This window comes from Pyrgilauda ruficollis, unplaced genomic scaffold, assembly GCF_017590135.1.
Source record: "Pyrgilauda ruficollis isolate IOZ18807 unplaced genomic scaffold, ASM1759013v1 scaffold30, whole genome shotgun sequence".
Lineage (NCBI taxonomy): Eukaryota > Metazoa > Chordata > Aves > Passeriformes > Passeridae > Pyrgilauda > Pyrgilauda ruficollis.
In genome coordinates this window covers 5,134,166-5,151,705 of record NW_024524378.1, presented here as the reverse complement: position 1 = coordinate 5,151,705, position 17,540 = coordinate 5,134,166, and the positions used below count along the sequence as shown (strand labels likewise).

General features: G+C 37.4%; 1 protein-coding gene across 2 annotated transcripts in view; it reads left to right on the top strand.

Moving 5' to 3' along the window:
- The window catches only part of RGS20 (regulator of G protein signaling 20), a 33,904-nt gene extending 21,571 nt beyond the window's left edge, over positions 1-12,333 (top strand). For both annotated transcript variants that reach the window (XM_041473652.1, XM_041473651.1), the window contains 4 exons: positions 4,856-5,004; positions 9,051-9,137; positions 9,971-10,205; positions 11,424-12,333. In XM_041473652.1, the coding sequence (XP_041329586.1) occupies positions 4,856-5,004; positions 9,051-9,137; positions 9,971-10,205; positions 11,424-11,612 (660 nt within the window). In that variant the 3' untranslated portion in view covers positions 11,613-12,333. The remainder of the gene's footprint in view (positions 1-4,855; positions 5,005-9,050; positions 9,138-9,970; positions 10,206-11,423) is intronic.
- Positions 12,334-17,540: the final 5,207 nt, after the last annotated feature.

The following is a 17,540-nucleotide window of genomic DNA, read 5'->3' as shown; positions in this document are numbered from 1 at the left end:
ACTGTTAGTTACAGGATAACACTTTTACTTGCAACTTTATCCACTGAAGCCTTTCACAGGCTTAGGCACAGCAGTGACATAAAAAGTTGGTTTATTCCATGTGCTGCCAGTCTCCTTTCTGCTAACTTCTGTCTTGCAGTCACAAATTCTCAACCATTTCAGACACCCCACTACAATATGCCAAATCTCCAATAATACAAGGTAACTTTCGAGGAGCTCTTGCTCTTAACCTACTAAGTGGGCAATCTGACAACTATGCCTGAAGCATGTGCATATGTGTGGGTGAGTTCATTAACATATATTAGAATTCTTTTCTGACTAAAATAGCACACTGCTTAATGCAGAAAGCCTGCTTGTCACATTTGTCAATGAAAAGGAAGAAGCACGAGCATCAAGTTTCCTGTTCATATTTCAGCTGACAGTGAACTGCCACAGGCTTCAGTGGGAGTTTGTTGCAGCCCCAAATATATCTGAATTGTTAAAAAATAGATTTAGAGATTTATTTGGAACTTGACCCCAGTTGCAAGCCTCTTACGACATTAGTAGATAAGAACAGAATCTCTTCCAAATCACTGGTTATCATCACTGGGAGGATCCAAAGTCAAAGCAGCAACTGTGAGAGCTACATAACCTCACCAAAAGCTTGCTGACACCAAGAGGTGGCTTTCATTGTTTTAGTGGAGTTTGGACCAGGCCTGAGTTATTTACTGAAAAGTAACTGGACTATATGATCCACATCTGTGCCCTCACTCCAAGTGGCTGTCAGCTAGTGTTCCAGCACAGGGCTTCCCAGGCTGTAGAGTTACTGGGGAAGCTTCATGCTGTGGCCATGCAAATCAGCCCCAAGAACAAGCTAAAGACTTGCACACTTGCCTGGTTGTAATGTATACAAGGAGGAAACATTAAGTCTCAGTAATTAAGTTTAAGTAATAGAATTTTTGCACTCTGAGCTGAAAAAATATCATTGTGTTTTAGCATAAAGGGGATAAAAGTATAAAGTTTTGTCTACAATCTTCTGCATATTCCTGTGTTTGGGGCTTTTTTTTTTTATTTGGTTGAGGGTTTGTTTTGTTTTTTTAGATTGAAATTTGTGGCTTAAATTTTAAATATTCCTCCTCTGGGAATGCTCTTTTCTTGGTAGCCCACCTTTCTGCTGAGAAATTAGCAAATACTATAAATGTTACAACTAAGCCAAATATCACCTGAGGTGTTTTTAACCAGGGAAATAATTTTCACTCCTGACCTTTTCGCTCCTTCATGTTTATAAGGTTACATGGAGAAATGCTTCATAATCTGAATGTCAGATAGGTATGCTTTGGAGTGGAAAAGTTATGACAGACATTCTTATCTCACCACCTCAGCATTACTCTTAAGGCATACAGCGGTTTTGCCACTATTGTCAAAAGTAGCATCTCTGATGCTTGCCTAAATCCTTGGACTTTTTTTCTTAATTACTTCTTAGCATTCAATAATATAAGCCCATACTTTTTTATATGATTCATAGATGCTATCTAGAGGGATAAAACAAGAACATGTGCCATTAATTTTCCTGGTTTTTTACATTGCTCTTTAGGGACAATTTTATAATGGACTCAATTTGTTGTTATCATTATATAGAGAATGACATATCTTTCCTTGGGAGATCAGAAACTCTGCACCTAGGCATCTGCAGAGATGCTACATTAGACTGACTTGAAACAATGAACCAACTGGAGACAAGCTGATCACCTCCACTCCCATCCATGTTCTCATTTAAGTATTTGAGTAATTGGCATTCTCCATGTGGAATTTGGATGGTTCTGTGGATTCCTCCAGGCAGGACCCACTGCCTGGAAAAGTTTCTTTATGTTCCAGTGTGCTGATTAATACCCAGGGTGGAGGATATCCAGAAACTCCAAAGCTACAAAATCAACGCAGTTCTGCACAGACTGCAGGTAGTAAGAGGAGGATTGTAAATCAGTATCCTAAAAGTAGTCAGTATCTACATCAGTAGCCTAAAAGCATTTTTGGATTCCTCAGAAAACATGTACAGGATAGCAGTCCATCTCCAGTTTTCTAATCCTCTGAGTTTTCTTCTCTAACCCATTTTCAAACAAGGCACATTGCTGTTCCAGATGGTGGGGACAGAGAAGGCAGACTCCAGTTCTCAAAGTGCAGAGAACATCCAGTACAGAGGGTCCTCATACAATTTTTTCATTCCCATAGCACCTTCAGAGAGGTCTGGAAATCTGATGTCCCAAAGTAACAACTGCAAAATTGCGTGAATAGAAGAACTTTTCACTATGAGGTCTAAAATCATCCTCTCCTTTTTGCCCTGAAGGAGCCTGAAGTCTACTGAAGGCAAAATAATAACCACAACTCCCACAGATCCACAAATCAATAAAGCAATTGCTTAAATTGTTACTAATGTGGGCTGTGCTCTAAAAGAGCAAGGAATTTTGTTAATTCCTACAAATAATATTCATTGGATTGATATATCTACTACCCATTCCTGCACACAGCACAACTCAAACCAGCAACTGCCTGGCAAGGCTCATTACACAGCCCTGGTGGCTGCAGCAAAGTGTGATGGAAAACTTCCATGTCCTACAGTGAAATTCTGGATATATTAGAAGCAGCAGAAAGATACCTACATACATAAAATAAGGCTCTTCTGAATTTAGGTGAACACTGCTGAGATAGATCACTTATTTCATGTTCTGTGTACCTGATCAGCCTGACACAGTTTTGTCCTATGGGACTTAATACAAAGTGCATCAAAGGAGTTTCTACAACTCTGTAATAACCCGCACCACTGCTCAGCTCTCTACCTTGCCATCCTGTAACATGGGCCCTGGATCATGTTTAGCCCAGGTTAACTCATTATTAATACAAATTAGAGATATGAATGTGTGAACATAAATTATCTCAGAAGTAAGAGTGGATGTATCAGGCTATATAAACAGCACATGTCTGAATCCAAGTTACATTTTTCTAATCAATAATAATAGTTTACTGTCCAAAGCAGCCTGAAATATTGTTAGATATATGATTCTTCCAAAAATGTATCACTCTCTAATAGAAATGCGAAAATGCACCATTTAAAAAAAGTATACGTATTTGGAAGGAAATGAATACTTATTCATTCCATTCATGTGAAGCTGACAGGAAGAAATCTGAATCTACAAATACATTCTACATTTCAGTTATCCTTTCACGTTTTGAAACAAGAAAGGTTGGGGAGGGGCAGTTGGAAGCTATGTTATTTTTTCTGATTTTCTATTTCTGGTCATTTAGGCATTGCTTGTCATATTGGGCCTTCAGAGTTTTAAAATGGGTTGTAGTTTCTATCTATATTGTTGTTCTTGTATTTTATTCCTCCTGCTACACAGGTGCATCTTCTGCTACCGTGTCATGCATTTGTCTCTTGGGAGAGTGGGTGGTTCTCACAAATACAAAAACTATTAAGCTCTACAAGACAGAAATAAATTCAACATTGAAAAAACCACAGTAGTCAAAGTGCAGCAAAATGTAATGCTGCACTCTGCTAAAATAACATTCTTTCTTCTCCTGACATTTCTGTTGGGTCCATGACACCATCCGTACATTCCCCCTCAAGTTAAAACAGCAGCATTTCCTAAACCTGGATGAATATTTTTAGAAAAGAAAGTAACTTTTAACCCCCAAGTATTTATCTCATTAGATTCAAGTCTGATATTATAGTTAAAAAAAAAAGAACTCAAAATTGGTAGCAGCTAATTTTAATTCCCCTACAATTGTCATGGCCTCAAAAAAAGTTTAGCAACCTGAAACAAACCTACACAAAAAGGGATCTCGTGACACAGGGGGATGACTAGCTATGTATCCAGAAATCAAATACAAATAAAATTAAGAAAGCCATATTCATGTTTGTACAAGCTAGCATTTCATCTCTCAAAGACATCTGTCACCTACATATGGCACAACTTTCAGCATAACAGGGAGAGCACTATTAAGTGCTGTAGAGCCAATGTGAAGCTCAGAGATAGGTCAGAAATGAAGAGGGACTTCAAGGGAACTTGTAATTTCATCAACATCACTTATCTGCACACTCTGCAAAATGCAGTCTCCAAAAAGACTTCCTGCAACTGTACAAAAAAAAAAACCAACCAGTGCATTCACCAAAAAGTGTTTCATGCTGTCTTCAGTTGGGGGCCTCAGTGAAAACCATGTAATTATTATCATCTAGTTTTATTTCCTCCTCACCTTCACAGAAGCAAAGAGGAAAAAGTTTTTAAAAACTGTGGCAGTCAGACCTTCAATGGAGAAATGAGCATTGGCCCTTCCCCCTTTGCTATAAAGGGAACCAGCAGGTTTGAGACATCCTCAATATTCGCCAAAGGCCAGAATTTCAGGAGAGCTCAGATGTCTCACTCAAGCATCGTGAAGCCTGTGAGTTGGCTAATCAGGTAAAAGAAAGAAAAAAAGAAAAGAGGCCCTAACTACTTCTATTCTGTACTATTTTCCTTAGGACGGCCTTGAAGTCAAAACGTCAGGAAACCCTTTTCAACTCCTAGGCTGATCCACCTCTGTGCCAAGAGCTCTAGCTCTCCAAGACCCCTCACTCATACCTTTTGTTCTCTGCATCACCACTCCCCTCTCATTGCATTCCCAGGCATGTGAAGAATTCATTAGCCCTTTGCCTTCCACCACAGCACTTAAATGAGTGACTCTTCCAAAGGATTCAACACCTTACAACTTCCATAGGGGAAAATCTTAGCTTTTCAGCTCCCTTGAGGCTGTGGCCTTCAGCACTTCTGGGTAAGACTTTTAAAGCAAACAAAAAAGGAAAAAAGAGAGAGATATTTTTACTTCCCCCTTCATTTTTTGCTTGCAGCCCATGGGATCAGAGAGGACGGAGATCCGCAAACGGCAGATGGCTGCGACCCCGGAGAGCCCAGGTGCTGCACAGGCTCAGCTCAGCACAGGAAATCGAGGCTCCAATGCCTGCTGCTTTTGTTGGTGCTGCTGCTGCAGCTGCTCATGGTAACCCCTCTCATTCAAGCCTCTAGGGAACAGAATAGCAAGGAAGGGACACATAGCTTCTGCACAGGACAACACAAGCCAAAGAAAACACTTGTATAATTCTGCAGATCTGGGACACAAAGAGATAGTTGTGCTCTACTACTAGACACAACCCTCTACTCCAGTCTAATCATTCTTTCCCCTGCCATTGAAATAACAGATTTTAAAAGAAATATCTGTACAGTATCTCTATTGCTCTTTTTTTATCAGTACTGTGTAATGTCTGTTTTGTGCTGGACAGGGTCTCCTCAGCACTGAGTTTCACCAAGGGTCCCACTAAAAACTCAAAGCAATACCAGAATATGTCAGAGCTTTAGTTTTAGATTTGGGCCTTGACAAGCAGAACCGAAGGTGTTAAATGGAGTTAGGAGAAGGTGGAAGGATTTTTAGGTCAGAAAATGAATAAGCAGGTGCCCAGCACTTCTCTTCCCCTGAAGGTAACTGGATCTGTTGCCATTAATTAGTATTGCCAACTCATGGCACCTGCAAATCATATGAAGATAATCATTGGGACCAGAAACCTTAAACAATGTGGGTATTTGCTGGAGTTGAGGAGCTAAGCAGAAAAAAATGCAGAAAAACTCCCATTACAAAAGTCCCACTCCTGTTAAGGAAGAAAATATATAAAAGCAAAAGAGGAGAAATCACTTGATTCCTTAAATTAACAATGTGTTCACCTTCACTTTCTTATCAGCTCCTCCAGATCCAAGTGATTTCATTCTAAACTGAAGTAAATCTTCCCATACTCAAAAGCCCTGTATCTGGTTAGGGCAAAGTGTTACTTCATGGGTGAGAGTAGAACTTGTATTCAAATAAACAAAAACAGCCATGGAGTTTAGCCAACATTCTGACAGCAAGTGGAATGCTTCTTAGAAATTCACTACCGACCACATAAACACTTCAGAGCAAGCAAACCTGGCACTGAGGTGATGGGAAGTGGTCATAAATAACCTTACAGCCTGGGCTAGGAATCTATTCCACCAATGTTTTTTCCAATAGCACCTTGTGGCAAATGCTTTGGAGAGCACCATTAGAAGGCAAGGGAAGAGCAGACTGATCATTTCCCTGGTACTCAGCTCATCAGAAGCCAAGACACACAAGATTCTGCCCTCCCTAATGCAAATAGTGAACATTTTGCAAGGACAAAATGCTGCTTGGAGGTTTGGGGTTTTTTGTGAGATGCCAAGAACTCTGGCTCTGATCCTACCAAGCTTTTCAGCAGGTGCTTAGAGATAAACTAAGGTAGAATTTAGAGAGACATTAACACTCTGCCTGTACAGGATCAGTTTGTGACCTATTGCATCTATGTTAAGGCATCCCATACAAATTCCAATGCCATTTTAACAGCTGTCCAGTGCAACTGCAAGTGGCTCAGTCCAGAGCTGCATTACACAAAAATGTTTTTCCATTAAAGGAAAAAATAAGACATATTTATCTACTGTCATGGTATACAAAATTTGCATTATACCTTTTAAATTGTTGATAAAGGTGCTTTTTTTTCCCATTTTACCTGATATTTTACAGGATGCTCATTTTCTGTGTATCTCACTATTCAAACAATTCAAAGAAAGCAATTTACTCAATAGGGTTTGTGAAAGTACCCAAATTTCATGATGCTTAAAATTCCTATTTGCATTTCAGAATCATCTGGGAAACCAATACAGGCTCAGAAACAGAGTAGCTTGTTTCAGCTTTAAAATAATTTCTTTTTTTTTTTTTTTTTTGAAACAATTGTTTTCTAGTAGCATGAAATGCAAAACAAACCGTAATTAAGCTATTTATGTTCCCCATTCATACACCATTTCCTCAAAATAGCCTAAGCTCTTGGAACAGAAAGATTATGAATAGAAATAAAAATAACAGTCTCCATGAGTCATGCTGCTGAGCTGCTGAACATCCAATATTCAGCATATTCTTAATAGTAGATTCAGAATGAACTGAAATGAGTCTCTCAGCTGGATGCTCAGAGCCTGTGTTCATTCCTACAGTCAAACCCAAGCCTCCAGCCTGTTACTCTCCCAGATCCCAAGAGGATACACTATTGCACTAGTCTCTTTATTGTTTACTTGTACATTTCTAGGGAAAGAGCCTGCCTGTAAGTAATTTTCTGAAGCATGGCATGTTCTCTTAGGGAGGCTTTTGTTATTTCTTTGGTCTTTTTCCTTTTCTGTGCATTATCCCATAAGACCATATTCCTTTCTGTTGGATCTGTTGGTTCCCTTCAATTCAAAAATAGCTCTGACAAGAGTATCACTTCCTGTCTGTGTGTGAGAATACATATCACTTTACATATTCAAAGAAGGCCAGAACCACAGGTAAAAAGGGTAGTAAAGACCCATATAACCTAACAAAGAACTAGCATTGCTACTTAAATTTTTCTCTTTTTTTTTCTGAAAAGGTAAGTTGACATAGTTCATTGGTTTGAACATATGGTTCAGATATTGCTGAAAAAAAAGTGTTTGCACTATCTGCTCTCCACCTTAGCAAATACAAAAGCTTTCCTATATCTTCAACACATGGACTGCTGTGGCAAAGAGAAAAGCAGATCTCTGCAGATTATGGACTAACAGTAGACAAAGCCGGAGAAGGGGATGCCCAGTAAATAATAAGGCTGCAAATAAGACTTGGCCAAGAGTTTAGAATGCAAAACAGGCAGAAAAATCCACTGGTTTAACAAAAAACCTTCCTAGAGATAAATGAGATTCTTAGGGATTAAGGCAGCAAAACTTAGAACATTAGCATCAAAGAAAGGTAAGATACAAATGAAGAAATTAAGTTTGGTATTTCCCTAGAAGTTATAGCAACTGTGTTGCCTTGTTTCAGCTAGAGGGCCCATTTCATATAAACAACAGGCAAGATAAAATATAAAAAACACTGGGACCTTTTATTCTTGACACATTTTAAGCAGCTTTACAGATTATATGACAGCATGTGTGTATGCACATGCATTTCTCACTAAGCTGCCATAGCCTGGATGAACTGGAATGTAGTCCCCACTCCCTAAAAAAAATTTATATTTTCAAATCCAGTTTCAAATTAAAATGAATAATCTACAACTACAAAATAAATTTTTTAAAACTAGAGCTATCTTAACTAACATTTGATGAAAGAAGCAGGAGTTCACAGCTACTCTTCTGAAGGACATAAAAAACTCTCAGTTGTCACTAGTGATTGCAGCAAACTTTGTTTCTGTAATGCTACAATCAAGTGTTTCCATTCACACACACTCAAAATTATATTCAGCAATTATAGATCGCTCTTTGTGCTCCAGACCTCACATTTTGATGCATGTATTAACAATTTTCTAAGATGCAATCAATCACCACAAAATCTGCCTGTATCTACATCTGAACTCTGAAAGATGCTTACCCTTCCAACACCAAATACAGAAGTCTTTAGCTCTCTTACATCTTGTGTCCTGCTTCCGAACTCTGGCTTTCCTGTGACATGGTATCATCATTCCAAACCAGAGTTTTGGCCCTCATCACAACTGAGGTGAAAAAAAATGCAAACAAACAAATCCAAACCCACCTACCTTGAAACTTAACTCACATAAAAGCAGTGCATCAGGTCCAGCTTAAGTAAAAGCATTGCACTGAGCATACACAGTACAAAAATCAACGGAGAATAGATTTGGTATGTGACAAAGGGTATGCATGTATACATATACATCCCATTTAAACTTGTGTGTATGTATATATATATGTATACACACATATAGAATTGGATCTGACAATCCTTATGGGTCCCTTGAACTTGAAATATTTTATGGAATTATGCTCCTTCTGTAGAAAATCTGTATTACAGAATATAAAACAGCATTCAGCTACACTCAAGGCTTATACAATTGTAAAAATAAGGTCAGAATGTAACTGTGGGTAATGTGCCTATCATTAGCTTCTGTCTTTTTAGAATTATTTTTTTTTAGTACAGAAGGAAAAGTATCAGGTGTATGTTCAGCCTTTTTCTCTATAAAGTTGACTAAAACTTTGTTTGCTACTTTGCAGTCTTACTGTTAGAAATCAAGAAGAAGAGAGAGCAAGGAGAACATCTCATGAACTCCAAGCAGAGGGTATTCCAAACTGTGAGGAAAGGTATGGTCTTTACTAAGTGTTCTGTCAAGCTGAAATGAAACAAACCCAACAAACCATACTAAGTAATTGCAATGGTTTACCTGAAATATGAAAATAACTATTATCTACTTGTCATTTACACCCAATTTGCAATTCACCTGTTTTTCTACCTTTTAATGAACCAAAGAGCTCATCTATAATATTTTACTTCATTTATATGCAGCACGTAAGCACATCCCCACTCCCAGGACAAATTAAAACCAACGTTGTAAACTGTCTCCCTTTTTCCTGAAATAATTTTAAAATACACCCTGCTCCCACCCAGCAAGTGTACAATGAACTTAACCAGCAGCACTCAGCCTTACAAAAATAATAAACTGGAGCTTAAAACCTCCCAAAAGTCAGGCAACAGTTTCTTCAGAAAGGCTCAAACAGGTAAAAGCACATGCAAAAAGGTAACATACAGGTGGGCACCTTTCAAAGTGTTTGAATCATTGCTTCTTTATATGTACTTTCATTCAATTTTTAACTATAATTTAACAAGGAATATTATGGATAGAAAAAACGTCTAGCTGTTGCACGGGTACTCCTTTGTTGCAATTACTCTGAGCAGTAAACTGCAATTTCTGCATCAAAGCAGAGGCAATCACCTGCATCAGAGCTTTTGATAAGCACACTTTCAAAAAAAATCTTATAAATGTGCTTACACGAGTTTGCACTTGGGTAGTGAGGAATCAGAACCCCATGAACCTCACAATTTTGTTCCACTGTGATGGCAGATGCCTCCTGCCAGCAGCAAACAGCTTGAGTAACAATCATTTGTTTCTCTCCTTTTGCTCTTCTTCCTCCTTAAGCCCTGCTCCCACTCTTGAAGAAGTAAATGCTTGGGCTCAATCATTTGACAAGTTGATGCTTACTCCAGCTGGCAGAAATGCTTTTCGTGAATTTTTGCGAACAGAATTCAGCGAGGAAAACATGCTTTTCTGGATGGCCTGTGAGGAACTAAAACAAGAATCCAACAAAAGCGTCATTGAAGAAAAAGCAAGACTAATTTATGAAGATTATATTTCTATCCTTTCTCCGAAGGAGGTATATTGCTTTCCCTAATACAATCTTTGATGTTTCTTTGCACAGTTAGTTCTAACATGTGTTTAAAGCTACAGCAATACTCAGGGAGAACTTCCCCCCCCACCCCCCACCCCCTACGTTCCATCAAATAGATATTTAGGGGAAGAAAGCAACCATCATTAAGGTGAGATGGTCAAAACTACTTTCACTGGTTGTAAGGAAGCTCTTCCTATGCTACCCTGGCATGCTGATGTGGAATTTTTAGTTTGAGGCACAAATATATGGCTGATCACATTATCCTTGCCCAACTCAAATTTTATTTGCTGGACAAATCAGTCCTTTTCTCATTACACTCAGAAGAGGCTGTATACATTTCTCCAAAAGCACAGTAACTACAAATAAAATGTCATTTTCAAAGACACATTTCTCACAGAGCAGCTGACAAAATATAGCATAGAACAAACACAATGACTTCCCCAAAATTTTCAAAACTACTTTGCTGCTAGCAAATATGTCAAGTTTCAAAGACACCTCAGTACAGTTTGAATATAATCCTGCCAAGCAGGCTAGAATTTGAAACCTTTCAACATCCTTGCAAAATTGCAATTTAATTTTTTTTTGTGCCAGCTATACTTATGTACTTATAAAAATGCTGTTTAAATCTACCCAGTCTGTTCCTGCAATACTAATAGCTCTCTACAGACACATAGGACCTGAAGAAAAAAAAAATTACATTACTGCATGTTGTAAGGAATCATTATATAGCCCTACCTATGGTTCACATCAACTCACTCTGCTTTTTAACAGCAATTTGATTAAGAAACAGCTTCCCAGGTTACATTGTCCACCTGCGTCATACTCTTACTCCAAACTCAGTCTCTTTACAACAGCACCAACTCTCCAGGAAATGAACTGTCACAAAAATTATAAATGCTCTCTACTACAGAGCAGGAAGTTGGTCTGGAAATAACCCATCGGTCTCAGTAATAATGGGATTGCAGACAGCCTTGTTCAAATAAGGTACCTCAGTGAGGACATTACCCATACTCAAGATAGGATTCCATTCAAATTTTTACAGAATAATTTTTTGCAAAAGTTTATTTAGCAATTTTTACAGTCTTGGAGGACACCAGCTGAAATGCTTAAAAAGATGGCTTTTTCAACCAATGAAACAAAACTAAGACCCCACCTGTACTATTCACCACTATTATTTACATTACTTTCTATTTTAATACGCAGGTCAGTCTGGACTCCAGAGTAAGAGAAGTTATTAACCGAAATATGCTGGAACCCTCACAACACACCTTTGATGATGCACAGCTTCAAATTTATACCTTAATGCACAGAGACTCTTACCCACGGTTTATGAACTCTGCTATTTATAAGGACTTGCTTCAGTCCTTGTCTGAAAAATCCATTGAAGCATAGAATTTTTTCTTAAATGTATTTATTTTAAAACAGACAGGACTCTGGGCTACAGAAATCCACAGGGAATTTAGAATTAATCAGATATTTACCTGAAAATAACTCAGGCAAGTTTTACTACAGACTGAATAATTTAAATCCGCACAAAGCTCTGACACAATCAGCTACGTACAGTTTCTGATTAAATTTAGTATTACTTTGCAAAAGGAAATTAAGAGAATGAAGAAGAAACATCGTTCAAAAAATGCAGTATTTTTCAAACACAGCAGACAATTTAGACACAAAGCTATTACAACTTATGTCTGAGGTACAAATACCAACTGAGCATGAAACTGATTTTTAAGTGGAATGTTAGAATTTTCTTGAGAATCAAACCAGTTGCCCCATCCACACTGTGACCAAAGTAAAAATATTAGTCAATACTGTGTTACTCTAGGCAGTGCCATCACACCTAGCATAGGTACACTCCACTTGTTTTGGTATATTTAATGCATAAATGGTGCACTAATGGAAATTGGCATGGAAATCTCAAGTTTATGAAAGTTACTGATTGAAATAATGCTGCTTATAAAAAAAAATCTTTTCTGAAGAATTGTTATTTTAGTATTAGAATCTGCTGAAAGCATTAAGTTCCCTTTATTAAAGTTCATAAAGTTAAATTATTTATTTCAGAGGAAGACAAGTCTGGGCATTCAAATTCCAAAATAAAGCACAAGAATTCTCACATATTTTTCTCTTCCCTCAGTAGGTGTTTGTAAAACCCTTCACTATTTGCTCCCAAGAGGACGACTGCTTCAACCAGCTTGGGTTTGTAAATACGAAATTCTCCCATTCCCTGACAGATTTTGTAAGGTTTCCATTACTGATATACACACAATTTACTTAATAAAAGCAGGAAGATGGAACTTGTGTTCTGATACAGCAGTATTTCAGACTGTCCAACAGCACCAGCTCTATCCAGTTATAAACCATGTTCATTTACAGTATACCCAAAGCATTACACTTAATTCCTGGCCATATCTCAAAATCAGTAATCACAGGAAATACTAGGAAGAAAGCAAGTTGAATCCACAGAAACTATCTGTAGATCTGTTATTCTAATGTCTTCTTTCTTTTAAATTACATGATTCACTACAATTCCACTACATTAAACTCTGGAGTTTATAGTGGATTTCCACTGAATTGTATTTTTCCCTGTGTATTTATTTAAATGAGCCAAATGACACATACAGGTTGGAAAAAGACATATGGGAAACAGAAAGACACAAAAAATACCCCAGAAAGGAGTGCCAGATATAGTTCAGTGATGTGTACTGTAGCCTTTCCAAAATCTACTCTTTGCCTAATTCCAGCACTATGGAAAATACAAAATGGGAACCTTCTCTAAAAAAAAAATTAAATGGGAAGAGCAAAACAGAATTTAAGAGATCAATTTAATTTTTCCTTAATGCACTTGGCAGGTGACACATTGTGCCCTTACTGCATTTACATTTTGATGCATATAATGATTTGATTTTTTCAGTACATAGCACCACAGGAGAAGAGCTGGTACATGGTAATTTATCACTGCTATGGGCTGGTTCAAGCCAGCCTGGATGGGCAACCTGGTCTAGAGGAAAGTGTTCCTGCCAGTGGGGATGGTACTAGATTAAGGTACCTTCCAACCCAAATCATTTATGATTCTATGACCAGTTTTCATCATCTCCTTCCAACAACAAAACACCATTCAACATTACAAAAAAGTAAACCAAAAAAATTAGAGAGAGCAAAGCAAAGTGCTTTTTCCTGCTGCAGCACAGTGTTGGGTGACTAAGTTAAGAGGAAACGCTTCCATACACCACTAAAGACACAGTTCAGTGAGTGTTTGCCACTGCTTAATCTATCAGTGCTGCTTACATCAGCTGAATTTCTATTTAACACACCCAAGGCTCTATCAATACAATTTCAGTTTATGTGAAATATTACAATGCAAGTAGTAACTTCAACAAAACAAACAAGGTATCTTCAAAAGGCAGCACTCATGAGGATCTTGCAGTCAAACAGACAATACAGTATGTTTTAATCAGAGTGGGCAGGAGTGCTCTAAACCTCCAAGTTGACAAATAAAGTTTACCTAGGTCAAATTCAGCTTGGTGGAAAGATCACATGCACACATAAAAAAAAACAAACTTGAAAGCACGTCACCTCACAAAATGGAGGATTTAATTTCTTTTAAGTTATCTCTCTTCCCTGCAAAGATACTTTATTAAAAGCTGGAAGACAGACTGAACACTCATAGTCCATATCAAACAATATATTCTATTATTCTGCAAGGAAAAGAAAAAAAAAAAGATGCAATGAAGTTAGAGGGAAGACAAAACTATATAAGTTTGGGGAGTTTTATGGTTAACATTAAATTATTTAAAAAAGAAAGTAATAATTTCTAAACTTGTTTTCCATGTGCCATAACTTCTAAGTAATTAACATTCTCTGTGCAATTTTACTTCTGCATTACACTATGTTGACATTTGCAATGTGCATTCTTTCCTGAAATATCTTAACAAATCTACATGCTGTGCATGAGGTTTAAGCTTATACCCACTACCTGTAGCAGAATGCTGATCCCTAGACATCCTGAGAATATCTCCTAAAAACCCAAACAGCCACTCCCTTAAATATATTTTTATTTTGAGGCTGATTAATGCTGGATTTAATTGACAGCATGGAGGCAAAGGGTGGGGGGGAGGGGGAAGATGAAAACAAAAACCCACCCGCACAGACAACAAATTTTTAATTACATTTCATTGCTATATACCTGCTCATGGTGCATAAACTTCTCAGGGCAAAAGAAAGTGCACTGAAAAGGAAAAGCTTCCATAGACAAGCTGTTACATGAATAGCAGGAGAAAATAATCATATTGACATAAGACATTATTTAATCATGTAAGAAATTATCACAAAAACAATTTATCCTAGGTTGAAAATGAGCACGGTTGGTTTGCCTTGGCATTTATCGAACTGCAGGATATCATTAAGCTGTAACAACTTTCCAGTCCACTGGCATTCTTCCTTCAATGTCTGCACATCATAAAGCAGTAACTCCCACAGAACATGCATACTGCTAAAGACTGCTCTTTTCACCAGCCTGCTAAGCACTATTAAAATTGCATGGGCTCCTTCAGCCAACATATTGTGCTTTACAGTGACCTTTAAATTCCAAAGTCATTAGCACAGTACAAATGGAGAAAAAAAAAACTTTCTGAAGGGCTCTATCATATAAAGTTAGATTAAAATTCACCACATAAGCATCATGTACTTAAGCAGTTTCTGATTATCAGAAAGAATATCAGAAAAAAGATAAAGTGATGAGAAAGGCTATCGTATCACAATGTTAAGTAATTTTTAAACAACTTTGCTGTAAGCAGTTAAGAATATGTGTCTTCTGCCATAAAAGGTACGAGTGTTTCAATGACATTATGAACATTTTTTACATTAATTTTGTAACTAAATCAACCCCAAACTCTTTGAAATGGTAAAAGAATTCAAGACTAGTGATGATCTACTGAAACAGAAGCCAATATACAGCTGTATAAAATTGTGCTTAAAAGAAGTAAAACTCCTCAGGTTTGTTTATATGAATGACTAATATTTCAAGATCTATTTCCAGAGGCATGTGCTTGAAAGGTAATACAACCACATTTTACAGAATGAAGACTTCATGTTGATGAATTAAGTCCTGTCTAGGCTGGGAAGGGTTGTGAGTTTCAATTTAAAATTCACACATGTGATCACAAGCGGAATCCTTAACTCTGGATAAAAACTAGGTCCTTCCTTGGATTCACAAAAGCCAAGATCACTGGGCAGATATTTCTCTTCTGCTTAGTGATAGTCAAAAAGAACCATTAAGTACAAGATAGTTTAAAACTCATACTTTTTCCTGAACGAGATAACAGAATATATGAGCAAATGTATTATTTATGAGAAAATGTCTTCTAATGAAGGATCCAGAAGTTGTGTTTTCTGAGCAGCAGGATCCTCTAGCCTTGCTTACAGAAGATTGGATCCGTAAAAGAACACACACACACTTTAGAAGGAATGTGGCCTCCTCTTTCAATCAGAATTTTGTACAAACTACCTTAAATTGTAGGACAACTCTATTCCATCTGAGAGGATTCAAGTGTCCATAAAGGTAATAACCAAACCTGCTATTCTTAGATGGAGAGATTCATCACCACTTCTGCTGGCATGTTTCAGTGCATGAAATACCCCAGTGTACAGGGTCAGTCATAGCACAACGGCAGCCCAGTAGACAAGCCAGCCAGTGGGAGAAATGGGACAGTCCCAGCTCCACCTTTGCATCCTTTTCGATACAGGAGGGCAATTTCAGACAGCTGTGAAAACTGCAGCATGTTAAACTCTGTTAAACAGAGGTCCATCCAAAGATCAGTACTGGAAAGTTTTTTCTTTGGATTTGGGTAACCAAAATAAAACACTAATAAAACAGATGCATTTTTAAATCTAATTGTTGCACCCCATCTTTCACTGGGCAAAAGAAATGGTTCTTTTTACCACAGAGGCAGAGGAGAGAAGGATGAAGGCTGCTGCTCAGATATCATCAGGTGAAATCACATTTTATTTCAACTCCTTTATTTCACCTTGGATATACCTGCATCACAGAAAGTGCTACCACAGTTCTGGTTCTTTTAATATAGTCCAGATATAATCTGGTGGCTACAGAAAAACAATTACTACATTTTATCAAAAGACATTTCTTCTAAGTGTCACAATCAGACACAAAGGTCAAAAGACACACAGTGTGAGGAAGGTTATGCAAACCAACCACTGCCTGCCCTGTATATGTATGCTACGAACAGCTGTGGAAATTTAGGTCTACTTGGCATCCAATCTGCTGTCATTTTTAACACAATTTTTTGGACTTGTTCTTTTACAAAGGTCCCCAAACAAAGCACTCTGATTTATAGTAAACATCTTTAATTGGTTTGTTGTCCTCAACAACTTGGAAAAAAAAAATCTTTTAGTAACTCTTAGGAAGCAATCCTGCCAATGACTACACCTAGACACAGGCTAAAAATTAACCCATACTGCTAGTAGAAAAAAATATTTCCTAAAAGGCATTAGCATAAGTTGAGTTAAAATGTTTATATATAAAAAGCTATTCAAGAAACTTTAGATGCTAAGCAATTTTCTGCCTAAAAAAATAGACTGTAAAAAACTTCTTCTATTTTAATAATTTTTACCCTTCAGCAGAAAAGCCACACTTCCTTGCATAAGCTGACTGGAAAAGCTTGCTGTATCAAGTATTAACCAAACAGTTCTTGTCTCCCAAAGTTCAAGTGTCCTCATACTATTTCCAACTCACTTGTTACGGTTGCCACTATCACACAAAAAACATTCAACATAGAAAAACTTGGTTTTCCTTTACATTCAAGGAATTTATTTTCCAGGAGCTGTGCACACTCTTCCCATCTCCTCATGAATAATTTATACAGTGCCAAAATAGACCTCCTCAGCCCCAAACTAACAAATTAAGTAACATAAAATTAGATTTAATGAATTTAATCTCTTCTAAAGATGTTGACATGTTTTTCCTTGGAAACACATTTGTAAATATTTCTAAACATGCACTGTTAAAAAGCAAACTCTAAAAAAGCAGCATTTATATAATTTCTCATATGGAAAAGATCATAACTTTAATAATTTATTCCCAGTTGCAGGTCTGTGATGGACACCGGATACCCTACAATTTCAAAAATCATTTCATGAACAAAATCAATGCCGTTTAAATGAAGGGAGTATAGTATTACCTCTCCAGCCAGTTTAATGTAATGAATTGGTCAGCTGGTGTAATTAGGATAGCCTAAAACACAATGCCTTTGCTTATTTACAAATTCTACACCCAAGTTGGTTGTCAAGCACATTAAGCAAGACTGA